The following is a 15,388-nucleotide window of genomic DNA, read 5'->3' on the forward strand; positions in this document are numbered from 1 at the left end:
TTTTTCCCTATTCTTTGTTATGTGTTCATCGGAACGTCGTCTCTTTGGTCGTGTGTCGGCCATATCAAAATTCTCAAGAGTATAACATTTGAACTTTAGTCGTTGTCTAGGACATCTCTCCTCTAGCTAACTTCCCTCTTCATGCTTCTCTCTCCTCCACTCCCCACATAACACCCCCCTTTATGTGCATGCGCACTAAACCCCCACCCCCACCCCCAAATCATTCTTATCAGTTATTGGCTGGAACACTGTTTGTTATGTTTTGTGGTCCAGGCTGGGCCAGTTTGTTTTTGTTGCCGTTTGTGGACTGGGCTGTCTACAGAGACTGCGTTTTTTTTACAGTGTGTTCAGGGGACAGGCAGCTAGCGGATAGTGAGGAGATGTTTGCTGTATGTAGGGCTGAATGATTAATCGCAATAAAACCGCACGCGATTTGGCAAAGGCTGCGATTTATTTTATGCGCAGCTTGTCAGTGGAGTGCGGCTGATTGATAGTAAATACTGCCCCATTTGAACGCCAGAGGGCGCTCTCATGCAAACACGATAAATATGCCCCGCCGCAGAAGTACAATAATGCGCATCATTCCAGGAAATCCCTATCGCTGTAGCTGAATAAACAGAAGATTGATACGCTTTGATTAAACATGACTTATAAGTACACGACTGCCTTATTCTGTGTAAGAAGCCACATCATCTCACAGAAGGATGCTCAACTGTCGTTATGAAGTGAGTTTGGAGTTAATGCATGTTATTAAATGTTGTCTGTTGTTGGACAAGAGGATCATAAATGCTTCTCATGTTTTGGAAAGATGTTTGACGCATGTTGTTTTTTCAAATACATGTTATAAGTGACTCAAACTCGCAGTGCTTTCAGATGGAGCAGCGGTTACAGAGCCGTACATCAATGACAAGCTGCGCATAAAAAATAATCGCAGCCTTTGCGATTTTAAAATCGCGATAAGCGATCTCGATTTAAGTGCGATTACATGTAAAGTGCGATTAATCGTTCAGCCCTAGCTGTATGTGACAACAAATGTTTTGGCCTAAAAAATGCGGGACATCGCTTGGAGCACCTTTTAAGTTATGAGTTATTAGAAGATTACACTACACCGGGTCAAAACTGAACCAGGGATGAAAAAGGTGTTGTCAGATTGAGAATGCATTAGGAGGAAAAAGGAATAATCTACTCATTCATTTTTGAATCCGATACACTGGTCACACTGTATGTGTCTGTAGAAAGATGTTTTGTCTGTTTATATTATAATTACCAGTCTTTGCAAACTCACAGCTCATGTAAAATCTATTACTTTGTTGTAGATGCTCCATTTGCGGTGCAGGAAACACTTGCGTAGTTATACTGATTTGGCCATTGAAAATTGACTCTTTAGATTTATACACCATCCCACAATGCCCTTTTTGCAGGATGCTTCAGGTACTGAGGAGAGTAATGATGCTATGGGTGAAGCTTCAGGAGAAGTCCAGCAGCCTTCTGATGCCAGTGAGGTACCAGCCATTTATCCCTTAATAACAGCATAACTAACTATTCATCCCAGCAATGAACAACCAGTGCACTAATCTTGTCTGTTCATCGCTCACAGGAAGCATATCCTGTCTTAGGAGAGGGAGATGAAGAATCTTTGTCTCAGTCTGTCCCAATGGATCAAGTGAGTGAGTCCCAACCATCCGAGACTCAGATCAGCGGACACGACTCCGAGGAGTATAAGCATGACGTCATCATCATAGAGACAGATAGTGGCACTGAGGAGGAGGAAGAGGAGGAGCAGGAGGAGCCTGGACAGGTCAGTGGTGTTTCACAGAGAAGCTGAAACTGTAATTAGCAACATGTATTAACCTTTCTTCTTTCTGCAGTATGAAGATGATGATGATGCTGAAGATGAAGATGATGAAGATGGTGATGGAGGGATGGCAGAACCAGCTGAGGAGAGTAATGAAGGCAGTGGGAGTGCAGATGCCAATGAAGCCTATGAGGGGAATGAGGCAGAGGTGACGCCTACTTTTATAACACTTATCGACAACGATTAAGTTGCTTTACTGTTGTTTGCTAGTAGATGATCCTAACTACAGTACTTGAAATTGTTTTATTCTTCTAGTGAGTTTGACTGTTTAACATGTTATGGTTGTTTTGATGTCATTTTCGGTGTGTTTGCAGGGTGATGGAGCAGATGATCCAGGCATTGACAATGAAGAGAGTCAAGAAGCACCTGAGTCAATCCAGAAGCAAGCGGACTCTCAGAGCAGTGGTACAAAAACGCACATGACACATTCACCTTAGAGTCGCTAACACTTCTGTACCTACACTACCATTCAAAAGTTTGTGGAGATTGTTTTTGAAATGTCTCTTAAGGAAGGGACACACCAAACCGTCACCAAAGAACTAGCGCTGATGAAAGCCGACTGTGTTGTCGCCTCGTGTCGGGGGGAAAAAAGCTGCACCTGAACCCACCGTGAGAACCACAGCCGACTGTCAGCTAGAATGCGCGGTCTGTGTGTAAATGAGACAACTGTCTATTTCTGCAGATATATTCAAATTATTCAAAAATGTATTCAAAAAGGGAAACGCTGCATGCTACAGATGCACAAACCGTAAACAAAGCAGTGCGTGCTTACCGTTTTGAATATCAATCCTGCTAAACACTTTCTTCATTCCACTCCGCTCATGTTGATATTAAAATATTCGCCAAGGAACACTCACGTAAGATGATGTAACATTAGAACAGCCTTCTATCTTTAACGTTTTGACTCGCTAAGATGATGTAACATTAGAACAGCCTTCTATCTTTAATGTTTTAACGTTTTGCTATTATTCTCGTGCACTGACTCGTTCACTAAGCTGAACAGCCAATCAGAGTACTCTCTCTCACCAAAAAAAGCCGATGAGGACCAATTTCAGCCGGCGGTGCTTAGTCGGCCGACGCACAAAAACTGCCCGACAGCTGACCCTCAGCTTGGTGTGTCCCGGGCTTTATGCTCGCCAAGGTGGCCTTTTTTTTTCTTCAATTTTAAAAAAAAAAATCAAAATTACAGTAAAAACAGTAGCTGTTTTCAGCTATTTTAATATGTAATTTATTCCTGATTTGCTGCTCAAGAAACATTTCCTATTATCACTGTTGAAATCAGTTGTGCTGTGATGCATTTTATTTCCAGGTTTCTTTGATCACCATCATAGAAAAAAGGTTATGCAATGACGACTAGATTATGAAAGGGTAGAATATGGCCCTATATGGCCCCGATCTAGCAATAGTAATTAACTCTCTCTGTGTTCACAGGTGAAGCTAGTGTCAGCACCTTGGAGGCCTTCCCTGCTGAGCCTGTGAGAGAGCACCAGCCAGTCCCCAGCACCACTACCTCCTCCCTGGGCCTACGCTTGCCCCAATCCCCCCGGAGACCGCATCACACCCCACCCCCACGTCTCAACATCCACCCCATCCCTGAGCTTGGACCCCCCATCATGCTGGTACGGACGACAAACCATGCCCTCAAGCAAAAGAGTTTTGATTTGGTTTTTTTGTCACTACATAATTCCCATACTCCATTTCTTTATTAAATAATTTTGATGACTCTACCATTCTTTTCCACAGAGGCAGCCAGGACAGAGCAGGCGGCCCTCAATGAGTCGTGCACCCCAGCTCACTCCTGGAATCGGAAGCATGGTGAGTGAACTTTGTGCGCAATACCAATGTAAACATCCCGCGTCTTTAGGGCTTCAGAGTTTCTTACATCAGTATTTTGGTTCCTACAGCAACACTTCTTTGATGATGATGACAGAATGGTTCCCAGCACTCCCACCCTTGTGGTGCCACACCGCACAGATGGCTTTGCAGAGGCCATTCAGTGAGTCACAGAAGCTTTTCACTCTTTTATAGCAAGAAGAGACACATCATTGAACACCTCTGTTAATGATGCGTCTCTCCATCTCAGTTCTCCTCAGGTGGCTGGAGTTCCTCGCTTCCGTTTCGGCCCTCCTGAGGACATGATGCCTCAGGCCAGCTCCTCTCATTCTGACTTGAGCCATCTGGCCACACATGGAGGTGAGAACCAGCATGACACAGTAATGATGCTTTCACCTTGTGAACAAAATCGAAATTACCTCCATTACAAGATGACAACCCGGAGATTCTGTTTTAGGTCCGTTCATGTCATTTTGGCTCTAACATTAGTTCTATGGAAACTCTGAACTATATATTTTTTTACAATATTTATTATTATAATATTTTTTTATTTATGAATACGCTATCGTTCAATAGTTTGGGGTCTACGTTTTTAAAAAAATATATATTTTAGAAAATTCTCTTATGCTCACCAAGGCTGCATTATTTGATCAAAAATACAGTAAAAACAATAATATTGTGAAATATTACAGTTTAAAATGTTTTCTATTTTAATATATTTTAATATGTAATTTATTCCTGTGGTGGCAAAGCTGAATTTCAGCATCATTACTCCATTCGTCAGTGTCACATGATCCATCAGAAATCATTCTAATATGCTGATTCAGTGCTTAAGAAACATTTATTATTATTATAACTTACATTCTTAAAAACAGAAGTCACATTGGGCAAAATGCATAACATTTTATGTTGTTTGTCAACACACGTTTAGTTATATTTTGTGTTTTTCACTTGTTTGCACACATGAAGTATCAGTAACCTAAATGAATATATTTAATGTTTTGATGGTGTATGGCAAGGTAATAATAATAAAAAAAAATTCTTACTCTCAGATCAATACATATTAAGTAAATGCACTCCTCTTTCTTACTGATTAGTGCTGGCTACAATTCATAATAATTCATAATGTCAGACCCAGCAACCTCTCCACCCCCAGGTATTTTAGCTGTAGGATTATATAACATGCTTGATATAAAATTATTAAATCTTGATTAGTACTTTTTACATTTCATACTTGACTACTTTAAAAATCAAGTGCTTTTGTAATTTTACTCGTGTAAAAATAAAAAGGAGTACTTAATACATTTACTTGAGTAATATTTTATGAGGGTACCTGTACTTTAAAGTACTCAATTTGTGTTCTTCGTCCTCTGGTTATACGCAATTTTTAATGCATTGTAAACTAGCATGTGCTAATTATGAACAGTATAATTAGAAACTTTTTTTTAACCATGATCAATAAATGCTGTAAAATATCATATTTAAATATTATACATATATTAATTAATGTCAGAATAAAATTTTTGGGGTGAACTAACCCTTTAAATATCAACTGGTGACCAATATGCATGTCTAGTTAACAAACGGAACCTTACAGTAAAGTGTTGCCACAATTCTTATAATGCTAAATAAGTAATGTTTTGCTTTAATGACAGCAAAACATTCAGTTTGCTTAGGATTTTACATGTCAAATGGAACAAGTCAGATCTTTTATAAAATTCATTTTCCAATTTTAAATTATTATAATTTTTTTTACTACAAGTAATTGTGATCATCCTGGTAAGTACTATAATTGATGTGAATGCAGCGTAAGACCCTGCATTCTTCCTGTAATGTGAGTCACATAAAAGTAAGAGGCTTTCTGTCTTCGGCAGGGTTAGGCATGTATGAAAGTCCTCTCTTCCTGCCCACTCACGATGAAGAATCTGGAGGCAGGAGTGTCCCCACCACCCCTCTACAAGTGGCTGCTCCAGGTGAGCGGCTGGTGGAAGTCAGGTTATGTTCATTTGGCCAATATATATGACTGTTAGTCAAACCTAACTGTTCTCCTCCCACTTTCATCTGTCTGGACAGTGACTGTTTTCACTGAGAGTCACCCCTCTGATGTGTCAGAGACGGCCTCTCAGTCGGTTCCCATGGTGAGCACGTCCACCGCCAGTCTGACCGCCCCAGGCGAAGCTGTCCCGGGAGATGATGGAGATGATGTCTTTGTGGCCGAGGCTGAGAGTGAAGGGTGGGCGCTCACTCAGTTTATTAGTTCACCTCTCTTTCAGTTTTTTCAGTGGAGTTGTAGTAATTGTGCTATCTGTGTATAGGGCGAGTAGTGAGGCGTGTCTAGAGGGCCAGTCGGAGATGGAGTCCACTCAGCCGCACGACGATGCCAGCATGCCCTCCACTAGTCAAGAGCCCACATCCAGCTCCGCAGGTACACACCATTTCATGCTTGATGCTTTGTTCATTTAAAAAAAAAAATCTATTGGTAATGTAACTGTCGTAGGCCAGTAAGAGCTGTGCATGTAAACCTCCCTCCCCTGATATCAAGAGGCGTTTAAGCGACTGACGCTAGAGGCTGCGGTCATGTTAGAGCACTGCCTCCCGTACCGGAGACCACGGTTCAGATCCCTCTCTGAGTGCGTCAGTAGGACCGGTTACATTGCAGTAACACTTATTACGTTACATGTAGTTGCTAAAGTAATTACTTAAAAATTTTTCATAATTACAAGCAACTAACCCTAAACCAAGCCCCAATCTTAACCTTATAGTAAGTACATGTAGTGCTGAAATGTATGACACTGTAACACCTTAAAATAAAGTGTAACCAATGTATTTAATTTCTGAAATAATGAAGAAAAAGTCTGAGTAAAGAATGAAATTTAGTTTAGAAGAAAACATTGTTTAGTAAAATTAGTTGTACTTGCTAAGCAAAGCATTGTTTTTATCAAGATCATTATATCACACAAGGCTATAAGAATAAAAATAATAGCAATAAAACTTCAACTTCTAACTAAATCATGGTATTTATGAATTATGCGAATATGAATTATTCGTACAAAAAATGCTTTTTAAAAAAAATCTTGATGTGTTTGCACATGTATTTAAGGTGTAATCAAAATGTTTTACTTTACAATAGTTGACAAAAACATGACGTTTTTTGTCATTCGAGATATTGTTTAAACTTTTCTTGAAAATGTGAAACTATATGAAACCAACTACACCCCGCTTGTCGTTGTCTTTAGATACCAGCACTAGCAGCAGCACTGGTCAGGCCAAGCCTGCAAGCCGACTCCTTCCTCAGCACCAGCTGCCCCGCAGGAACCAGCTCATCAGGAGAGGTACTCACTCATCATCATTACTCACACTCTCTCACGTACTGTACAGTAACACCACACAGACTTGCTTTTTAAAGCTTTTATTTTATTGAAGCAAAGGTTAATTGAAATGTATACAGAAGCTTTTTATTTGTCAGGACATTAATCATCAGTTTGTATTAAATTGGATGTTTGTTCTGTAAAAAATGATCTCAATCTACTAAAAATTTGTTAAGAGTGAGATTTGATTTGGTATCTCAATGTTATCCTGTAGGTATTGATTTTCCTCGTGGAGGCCGGGGTCGAGGACTCAACAGAGGCACTCCCTTCTAAATTCACCTGCCTTCACAGCGTCTGCCCAGCAGAAACACTGATCACACGCCCATGAACGACTCTCTTCAAAGCCCCCGCAATCAGCCTACTGCTTTTTTTTACTTTGGTTAATGTTTCTTTTCAATGTTGGTTCGATTTGTTGTTTTATATTTTGTGAGTAATCATCCTGACGCTATGTTCAAAGGTTTTGCTAATAAATGGAGAATCTTTCTCGTCATGCAGCTGCTGGTGGTGTTTGTTTAGTGCGGGTCTTTCAGGCACAGTTGAGCCACTTGCTGATGTCATTCTGCTGAGAGGAATGGCTGACAGGGGCTGCCAAAGCAGGCAGCTCTCCGCTAATCTTGACATTGAAGACTTTAGCTGTAAATGACAGAGATTGTGTTATTACATTAATTCTGATTTAATGTACCGATTCAAAGAAACTGAGATGTGACTGAAATTTATTTTAATCTTCACAAAATTTCAACTTTTAAACACACAAGTAATACTTTTTATCTGTTGCAAGATAAAATATTGTTACTTACGCCATGAGAAAACAAAGTAATCGAAACCCTCGGACTTCTTGGGGTTGGGCATGGACATGGCTGATGTCACAGGGGTCGGGAAGCCCTTCATTTTGAGTTTGATGTTGATCTCTCCCGACAACTGGATCTCTGTCAAATGAGACGTATTAAATGACTTTTGAGGTTGTATTTATTCATTTGCAGTGCTGTCGTCATTAACTAAAACTAATAGTGTTAAAAATCATTTTCATTCATTGAAATAAATCTGAAATAAAATTTTAGAAAATAAAAATAAAATTAGAAATGTTATCTCTGTTATTAACTGAAATAAAACAAGTTTAAGCTGAAGTACTCAAATTTCTAAAACTGAAAAAATAAAACTTAAAAAAAAATACAAATTACAAAGGGAACATAAAATGGCTTAGTAAAAAAAGTTAAATTCAAAATAAGTACTATAGTAGCATATAAATAACACTGTTCTGTTGCTATTATTTTCAATGCACTGGTTAAGACAAGTACCTCAGTTTAGCATTTAGTACTTTGTTCATTTAGTACCTGCTTGTCTGGCACGGCGGATCTTGGCGTAGACTGAATTTTTGGATCTCTTTCCACTGCAAGTTGGTCCACTTCCAGGGGGATAAGAGAATTTCTGAATTGTGCCTCCTGATTAGAAAATGCAAATTATTATTCATATTATCATTTTAGTTATTTCTAATGATGCTTATCAAACATGGAAGGCCGAGAGCACCTTTCCTGAAGAAGTACACAGACTCAGGCTTCTTTCTGGTGGCTGGGATTGGCAAAGCAGCAGTGATCTCCCCGGTGAGCCCACCAAAGTCCTGAGACACCGATCTGGGATATCCAGGCTCTTTAACACCATTCTCAAAACTCCAGTAGTTGTCACCCTTAGTGAAGGAAAATGTACAACTCTGTGTTTTTTTTTTTAGGGGTTGCAAACACAGTTGGTTTGCAACATTTTGCATGTTCTTCAGTACCTTAATGATGTAGGTCTTGCCCTGGCAGTTGCAGCGTGTGAAGGCCGTGTCGATGGGAGACGGGATGCCCAGTTCTTCAGTGATTCTACGAGCAGGACCGGCCCTTTTGGTCTTGGGGTTCAGCTGCCAGAAGAAGTGACCTGAGAAGGAAAGCACTTTTCTTAATTAGTGTCTTTAGAAAAAAAACGGAACAATATGCAACGAAATATATACAGTAGTATAGTTTTACCTCTGAAAACTATGACGGTGCCGTTGAAGAGAGTTACCATTCCATTGATGGCAAGGCCACTGCAGAGATCAGGGTCTGAGTTTGCATCTTAAAAAAAAAACAGAATAATGGTTCAAATATGTTCAGATTTAATTTATTTTAATTAACTGATTAACCAGTATATACCATGAAAGATTGACAGTATAAGTTAAATTATGCCCTAGTAAAGGTAAAATACCCATTTTTTACCCCCATCATTCAAGGGGACAATTATTCTTCTGGAATGAATTTTTTATTTTTTTATACCGAATACAACTCATTTTAAATATTTTCATATATCAGTGTTGATTTCAGGAACATGAACAAATTCATAAGTTTTACATACCAGCTCCTGCAGGGCTGTTGGTTGCCATGACCTGGGCGATGTCTGCAGGAGTGCTGGGTCGACCTGAACCAGAGCCAGGACCGCTGGACGGCCCGTCACCTTGACCGCTGACAGAGAGGGAGACCTGCACAGGGATGGATAGGGGATTCCCAAAGGAAGGTCCCATTGCCTGTAGTGGCCCAGAGGAAGGTACCAATGCCTGTAGTGGCTCAGAGGAAGGTACCAATGCCTGTAGTGGCCCAGCTGCAGGAGCAGGACCGGATTCTGGTAGAGGGAACCCGGACGGGTTGTAACCAATACCTGTGAAGGCATAAATGTAGTTTGGTTAATATTTTGATTATCAAATCAGGGCTAAGGACTCAGGGTCTAAGGGAGGGTCAGAACCCCCCCCACCCCAACACACACACACCGTGGGATAACAATGTTTTTTTTTTTTTAAACAAACAAATGTAACATTACATACATTAGTTACATACACGATTAATTACATTATCATATTTCGATGTGCCTGCTCTTCATCTGTCTCTTTTACTGAGGCTGCTGATCACTTCATGTCTCATTGCTTCTAAGGACATTTACTATCACAATCACATGAGCAAATCACAACTCTCTCACAACTGTGCTCTAGCTTCATAAATCATTCAAGACTGCAAGGGTAAACTTGTGACAGCAAAAGTATATATATTTAATACTGACTTTTAAAATGACTTTGGGTGCAATAAAGTAGTTTCTTTTTCTTGGTCAAGACACATTATAGAGAAATTAATAAAAATCATTTAAATGTATTTTATTCAAATCATTCTGAATTTGTACAAATTGCTTTTGAATTCAGCCAAAGCCCTATGGATACGGAATTGAATCAAGTCTAACCAACCATTGCAAGATAATGTGCTTAACCACCAAGTTTCTGATAATCTCATGCAATTCCAGAACCAGGCCTGATGTAAATGTATGCAGATTTAAATTGAAATCTGAATTGAAATCTGTATGTGAAAGTGAATTCTTTTAAAGTAAGCACGTGAAGCTGTTACCTGGTATGTCAGAGGGTGTCAGAGGAGCATATAAGTCCAGGGGTGAAGGGCCACCAGCAGGAAGTGATGGAGCTTTAGATTGAGACATAAAGTTATTTAGTTACAATAAAATAAAATTCCCCCCACAAAAATATTAAGCAGCACAACTGATTTTAACATTTATAATATTGAGAAATGTTTCTTGAGCAAAAAATCAGCTTATTAGAATGATTTCTGTAGGATCATGTGACACTGAAGACTGGAGTAATGATGCTGAAAGTTCAGCTTTACCATCACAGGAATAAATTACATTTTATAATATGTTCAAATCGAAAACAGCTCTTTTAAATAGTAATAATATCTCATAATATTACTGTTTTTAACTATTTTTGATCAAATAAATTCCGCCTTGGTGAACACTAGAGACTTCTTTGAAAAATATAAAAATATCTTACCAAATAAATCTTAGTGTGTGTATGTATAAAATATATGTAATAAAGGCACTGAAGACATGCAAGTCTGCTTCCAATCTGCTTTCTGAACTTACCAGCTCTCATGAGATCTGGGCTTTGCTGGGCTGCGAGACATGCTGCCATACACTCCTCAGTATAATCTAAAAAACACAACATAAAAATACACTTTGTCATTATCCAATCTGAAGTTATTATAAAATGAGAGCTCAGGCGGGCTCACCATTGGTGACTGCATAAATCATAAACCACGGTCGTTCACTAATATGTCCTGTTTTATCTTCTGGTCCCAACTTTTGTGCGAGTGAACAAATCTCAATAACCCATTAGATTGGGTCGGTCTGTATCCTGTTCAGTTACCTGTAATCTGTGAGATACAGTCTGTCTTTGCAATTAATCTCCACAGATTAAACATACCTGTACCTTCCTCCTCACTCTCGCCGTCTGAAGGCTTCTTGGAGGCTCTGAGGGGCTTCAGATCAGGCTTTTTTGGTGTTTTGGTCTTGGGAGGGACTGAAGACAATTTTGACTTTATGTTTAACATGTTGTAGCTTGAGGGAATGACCTTTTCCTGAATTTACTGTACATACAGCCAATCAGCACTAAAGGGGTCCCTCAAGCTGTCACCAAAATTAACCATGGTTTTATCATGATAAAAGTGTAGTAACCATGTTTTTTGGTGGACTGATTATAATAACTATAACTATGGATGCCATGGTTTAAGTACAATAATGTTTATTGGTTTTATTTGTAGTAAAATCATGGTTAAGGAAAGATCATATTCATACAAGAAAAAAAAGAGGATTAAATACACATTAAAATAATACCTGTTGGTTTGTCCAGTTTTGAACTTCTTGCAGCTTGCATTTGGGAGAAAGCATCTGATGAAAACAAGAATAAAGTCAAAACTAAAATAAAACTGGTATCTGATCAAGTCAGTACATTTTCAAAATGTTCATGTCATTTATAACAATTTGAATTGTTGTAATCAATTCAATGTAATCTAGGTAGCATATAGTGATGTTAGGTAGTGTTTTTGCTTGTGTCTGTCCTACCACACTGCGGGCTGTAGTCCGGGCAGCAGGTGTTGTGCAGCACACAGTCAGAGTCGCACTCACACTGTCTCCCGCGCAGGAACGGCTCACCACAGCGACCCCTGCACGAGTCCCCTGCCAATCACACACAACAGTTTTAACCCTGTCAAACCTACCCTATCATATAAGCCATTCTATAAAGTAAATGTGAGGATAACTTTTAATTTTGTTATTAATATTTCAAGATGCACATACAACTAAGCATTTAAATATCATCTTATTAAGACACAACTGATATTTATATGCATTTTGTGCAATCTGTTGTACTGATTTTGTATTACAAGCTAGTTTTTGGTCATATGAATAACAACAACTGCATATTTTTTTCTTAGTTTGGGCCTCTGAATAAAACTGGGGTGCTCCATATTCTCACTATATCATAGTATATTGGCCATAAAATTGGCCATAAAAATGCAAAACACAATTAAAATTCTTCATAATTCTTTAATTCTTAGTTTTTCTAAACATTCAATAAACTGTTAAATAAAAAAATCTGACTATTATTTCATATGACAGGTTTTGATTACAAGAAAATATTTGGCGGATAACTCAGAAACGTCGACGTATAAACAGTTAAAATGACTAAATAAAAATGGAAAAAGAATAAAAGGAAAAAGGGAAAAACAAGTAACTTATCCATCATACATTTAAACACCTTTAAATGGATAGTTCACCCAAAAATTAACATTATGTCATCATTTACTCACCCTCAAGTTGTTCCAAACCTGTATGAGTTTCTTTCTTCCGTTGAACACAGTGGAAGTCAATGGGTGCCATCAACTGTTTGATGACCAACATTATTAAAAATATCTTCTTTTGTGTTCAACAGAAGAAAGAAACTCATACATGTTTGGAACAACTTGAGGGTGAGTAAATGATGACATAATGCTAATTTTGGGCGAACTATCCCATTAAAGGTGTTAAAAAGCATCCCATCATGCATTTCTAATTTTCTATAAGTTTGAATATTTTACTATTACCCAACTTTTAAAAAGAAGTAAATTATTAGCCTAATAAAAAATAACGAGTAGCGACTTTATCGTGAGGTGGTGAGGGTCTTACTGAGGGTGCAGACTTCATCAAAATCCTTGCAGCATTCGCCGTGGACAAAGCAGTTGTAGTCACAGTTACAGACCTGTCCGCGGGCGAACGGCTCGCCACATCTGCCCACACAGCTGCCTGCAAACAACAACACATGCTGCATTCGACCAGACCTCACCAGACTCATGATGGACCTCACCAGACTCACCTTGAGCAGCACACAGCGGCAGGAGAACACAGGCCAGTGCCAGGAGAGACGAAACCAGAGCGGATCCAGTCATGGTAGCAGCGCACACTGATAAACAACACCTGGCAAAAGATGGGAAACATTTGAAATGTTTTTGATAGACGTCTCTTATGCTCACCAAGGCTGCATTTAATTAATAATGATAAAAATTAATTAAATTAAAATAACTGTTTTCTATTTGAATATGTAATTTATTCCTGTGATGGTAAAAGCTGAATTGTAGGCTAATCATTAGGCTTCTCCAGTCTTCAGTGTCACATGATCCCTCAGAAATCATTCTAATATGCTGATTTGCTACTCAGTAAACATTTTTTTTATTATTATCAATGTTGAAAATAGTTGTGCTGCAAATATTTTTGTGGAAATGGTGATTCGTTTTTCAGGATTCTTTGATGAATATAAATTACATTTATTACATAATTTATATGCATTTATTACATTTATGAAAGCATTTATTAAATAGAAATCTTTACTTTACTGTCAAAATATTAATATCTCTCTCTTTTTTAATCTTACCAAAAATGTTTGAATAGTGTAATTGTTTCCACATACATGTTAAGCAGCAAAAACAGATTTCAACATAAGAAATGTTTCTTTGAGCAGTAAATCAGCATATTATAATGATTTTTGAAGGATCATGTGACACTGAAGACTGGAGTAATGATGCTACAAATTCTGCTTTACCATCACAGGAATAAATTACATTTTAAAATATATTCAAATAGAAAACATTTGTTTCACAAATATTTCACAATATTACTGTCTTTACTGTATTTTTGATTAAATAAATGCAGCCTTAGTGAGTAAAAGAGACTTCTTTTAAAAACATTGAAACATTTTAATGTGTCCAACTTTTGACAGGTATGGCTAAGAAAGATGTGATATGATCACAAAACATCCAACGTTTGTAGTTTTACATTGAAAAGCAGGGATTGAAGTCGTCTTTGAGCTACTTGATTGAAACTTTCTTTCAAGCGTTAGTTAAGCAATAAGAGTTAAGCAAAAAAAGTAACCGTTTTTAAGACAATTTAACATGAAGAAATCATGTTTGAATGAGAAACCTAATACAATGGTGTTAAATTAAAATGAATTGTTCAAATAAAGTGAACTGCATCAAAAATATTTTTTTGAGTGTATGTGTAGAAAGACTTACCGAAAAGAAGCGTCTTTGTGAACTCACCTTGTTCTGTCCTTGGGCTCTTCTGTCTCTTTTATATTGTATGGCAGCTGGATTTCTCCTGTTGGCCAGAAACTTTAATTAACCACTGCAGCCCAATTAAAGCATGATGATGTACAGACTAGAGGATCAAACCTCCCACACACACACACACACACACACACACACACACACACACACACACCAGACAACAGCAGCAAAGTGACAACAACAGTGCATTTGTACTGACAGAAGAGTTAGTGACCCTTGTTAAAATGTCCTTGGATATCAATGTTGCACAAATGGGATGAGCGGTTAATTATTTCTTTTTTTATGGCTATTAAAATGTCAGTGTCCAGTGGTTCTGATACTGGATTTTAGTGCATAAATGTTCCTAATGCGGTCACTTTTGGGTCAAAATGAAACTTTTTAATCAAATTCAGAGAAACCAAACCATGTCATTGCAGAGGTCCTGCACTTTTCCCAGACTTTATTTAGTTGTCACAGATGGTGTTTGACCTTTCTAATGTGGTCATGAAAATTAAACTATGTAACTATCAACAAAAAGCCCAACATATTTCTCTTGTTTCACTCTCATGAGTCACTCAGTGTGGTCCAAGATTTGGTTTTATGTAGGAGGTCAAGGCCATTTGAGTGTTTGGTGATTGTTTGGGTGGTTGATCAAGGTTGTTTCATAAGCCGAACTGAGAAGGATGGTGGCGTAATGACCTCTTAATACCCAAAATCCAACCAAATCCAACAATGTAGTCATTAACAACTATATTGTGCTATGTAATAAATGTTTCGGCTTTTCTCTCAGCTCCTGACGCAATAAAATGACCATGTGCTGCGAAGAAACTTAAGAGAGAGAGAGAGAATACATCCTCTTTGTGGGAAGTGGTTTTTGTTCTGAAGTAATGTCTTTCAGATGTTAAAGCAGTGTACCACAC

At 38.3% G+C, this 15,388-nt stretch overlaps 2 protein-coding genes across 2 annotated transcripts in view; one reads left to right on the top strand and one right to left on the bottom strand.

Annotated features, from left to right (window-relative positions):
* LOC311087146 (nucleoprotein TPR-like) overlaps positions 1-7,550 on the top strand; it is a 24,571-nt gene extending 17,021 nt beyond the window's left edge. The window contains exons 39-51 of the mRNA XM_084120410.1: positions 1,422-1,502; positions 1,598-1,798; positions 1,869-2,003; positions 2,170-2,260; positions 3,287-3,474; positions 3,599-3,670; positions 3,760-3,851; positions 3,939-4,048; positions 5,563-5,661; positions 5,762-5,921; positions 6,004-6,113; positions 6,925-7,020; positions 7,271-7,550. Of these exons, the coding sequence (XP_083976536.1) occupies positions 1,422-1,502; positions 1,598-1,798; positions 1,869-2,003; positions 2,170-2,260; positions 3,287-3,474; positions 3,599-3,670; positions 3,760-3,851; positions 3,939-4,048; positions 5,563-5,661; positions 5,762-5,921; positions 6,004-6,113; positions 6,925-7,020; positions 7,271-7,329 (1,494 nt within the window). The 3' untranslated portion in view covers positions 7,330-7,550. The remainder of the gene's footprint in view (positions 1-1,421; positions 1,503-1,597; positions 1,799-1,868; positions 2,004-2,169; positions 2,261-3,286; positions 3,475-3,598; positions 3,671-3,759; positions 3,852-3,938; positions 4,049-5,562; positions 5,662-5,761; positions 5,922-6,003; positions 6,114-6,924; positions 7,021-7,270) is intronic.
* On the bottom strand, positions 7,548-14,489 carry prg4a (proteoglycan 4a). The gene is made up of 14 exons (XM_084120411.1): positions 14,436-14,489; positions 13,244-13,344; positions 13,057-13,173; positions 11,956-12,069; positions 11,728-11,781; positions 10,978-11,043; positions 10,452-10,523; positions 9,421-9,720; positions 9,057-9,143; positions 8,828-8,967; positions 8,581-8,737; positions 8,388-8,495; positions 7,854-7,982; positions 7,548-7,689 (listed from the first exon to the last, which is right to left on the bottom strand). Exons 2-14 carry the CDS (start codon positions 13,314-13,316, stop codon positions 7,583-7,585), a joined length of 1,524 nt encoding a protein of 507 aa, XP_083976537.1. The 5' UTR covers positions 13,317-13,344; positions 14,436-14,489; the 3' UTR covers positions 7,548-7,582.
* Between the last annotated feature and the right edge of the window lie 899 nt (positions 14,490-15,388).

This window comes from Abramis brama (genome assembly GCF_963993115.1).
Source record: "Abramis brama genome assembly, chromosome: 7".
Lineage (NCBI taxonomy): Eukaryota > Metazoa > Chordata > Actinopteri > Cypriniformes > Leuciscidae > Abramis > Abramis brama.

What these genes read in the sequence shown, in the direction of transcription:
- prg4a (XM_084120411.1), bottom strand. Translation starts at nt 13,316, where the DNA reads ATGACTGGATCCGCTCTGGTTTCGTCTCTCCTGGCACTGGCCTGTGTT. An exon ending in GGACTACAGCCCGCAGTGTG is followed by an intron (nt 11,782 to 11,955) that starts GTAGGACAGACA and finishes TGTTTTCATCAG; the next exon opens with ATGCTTTCTCCCAAATGCAA. An exon ending in GCAAGACCTACATCATTAAG is followed by an intron (nt 8,738 to 8,827) that starts GTACTGAAGAAC and finishes TCCTTCACTAAG; the next exon opens with GGTGACAACTACTGGAGTTT.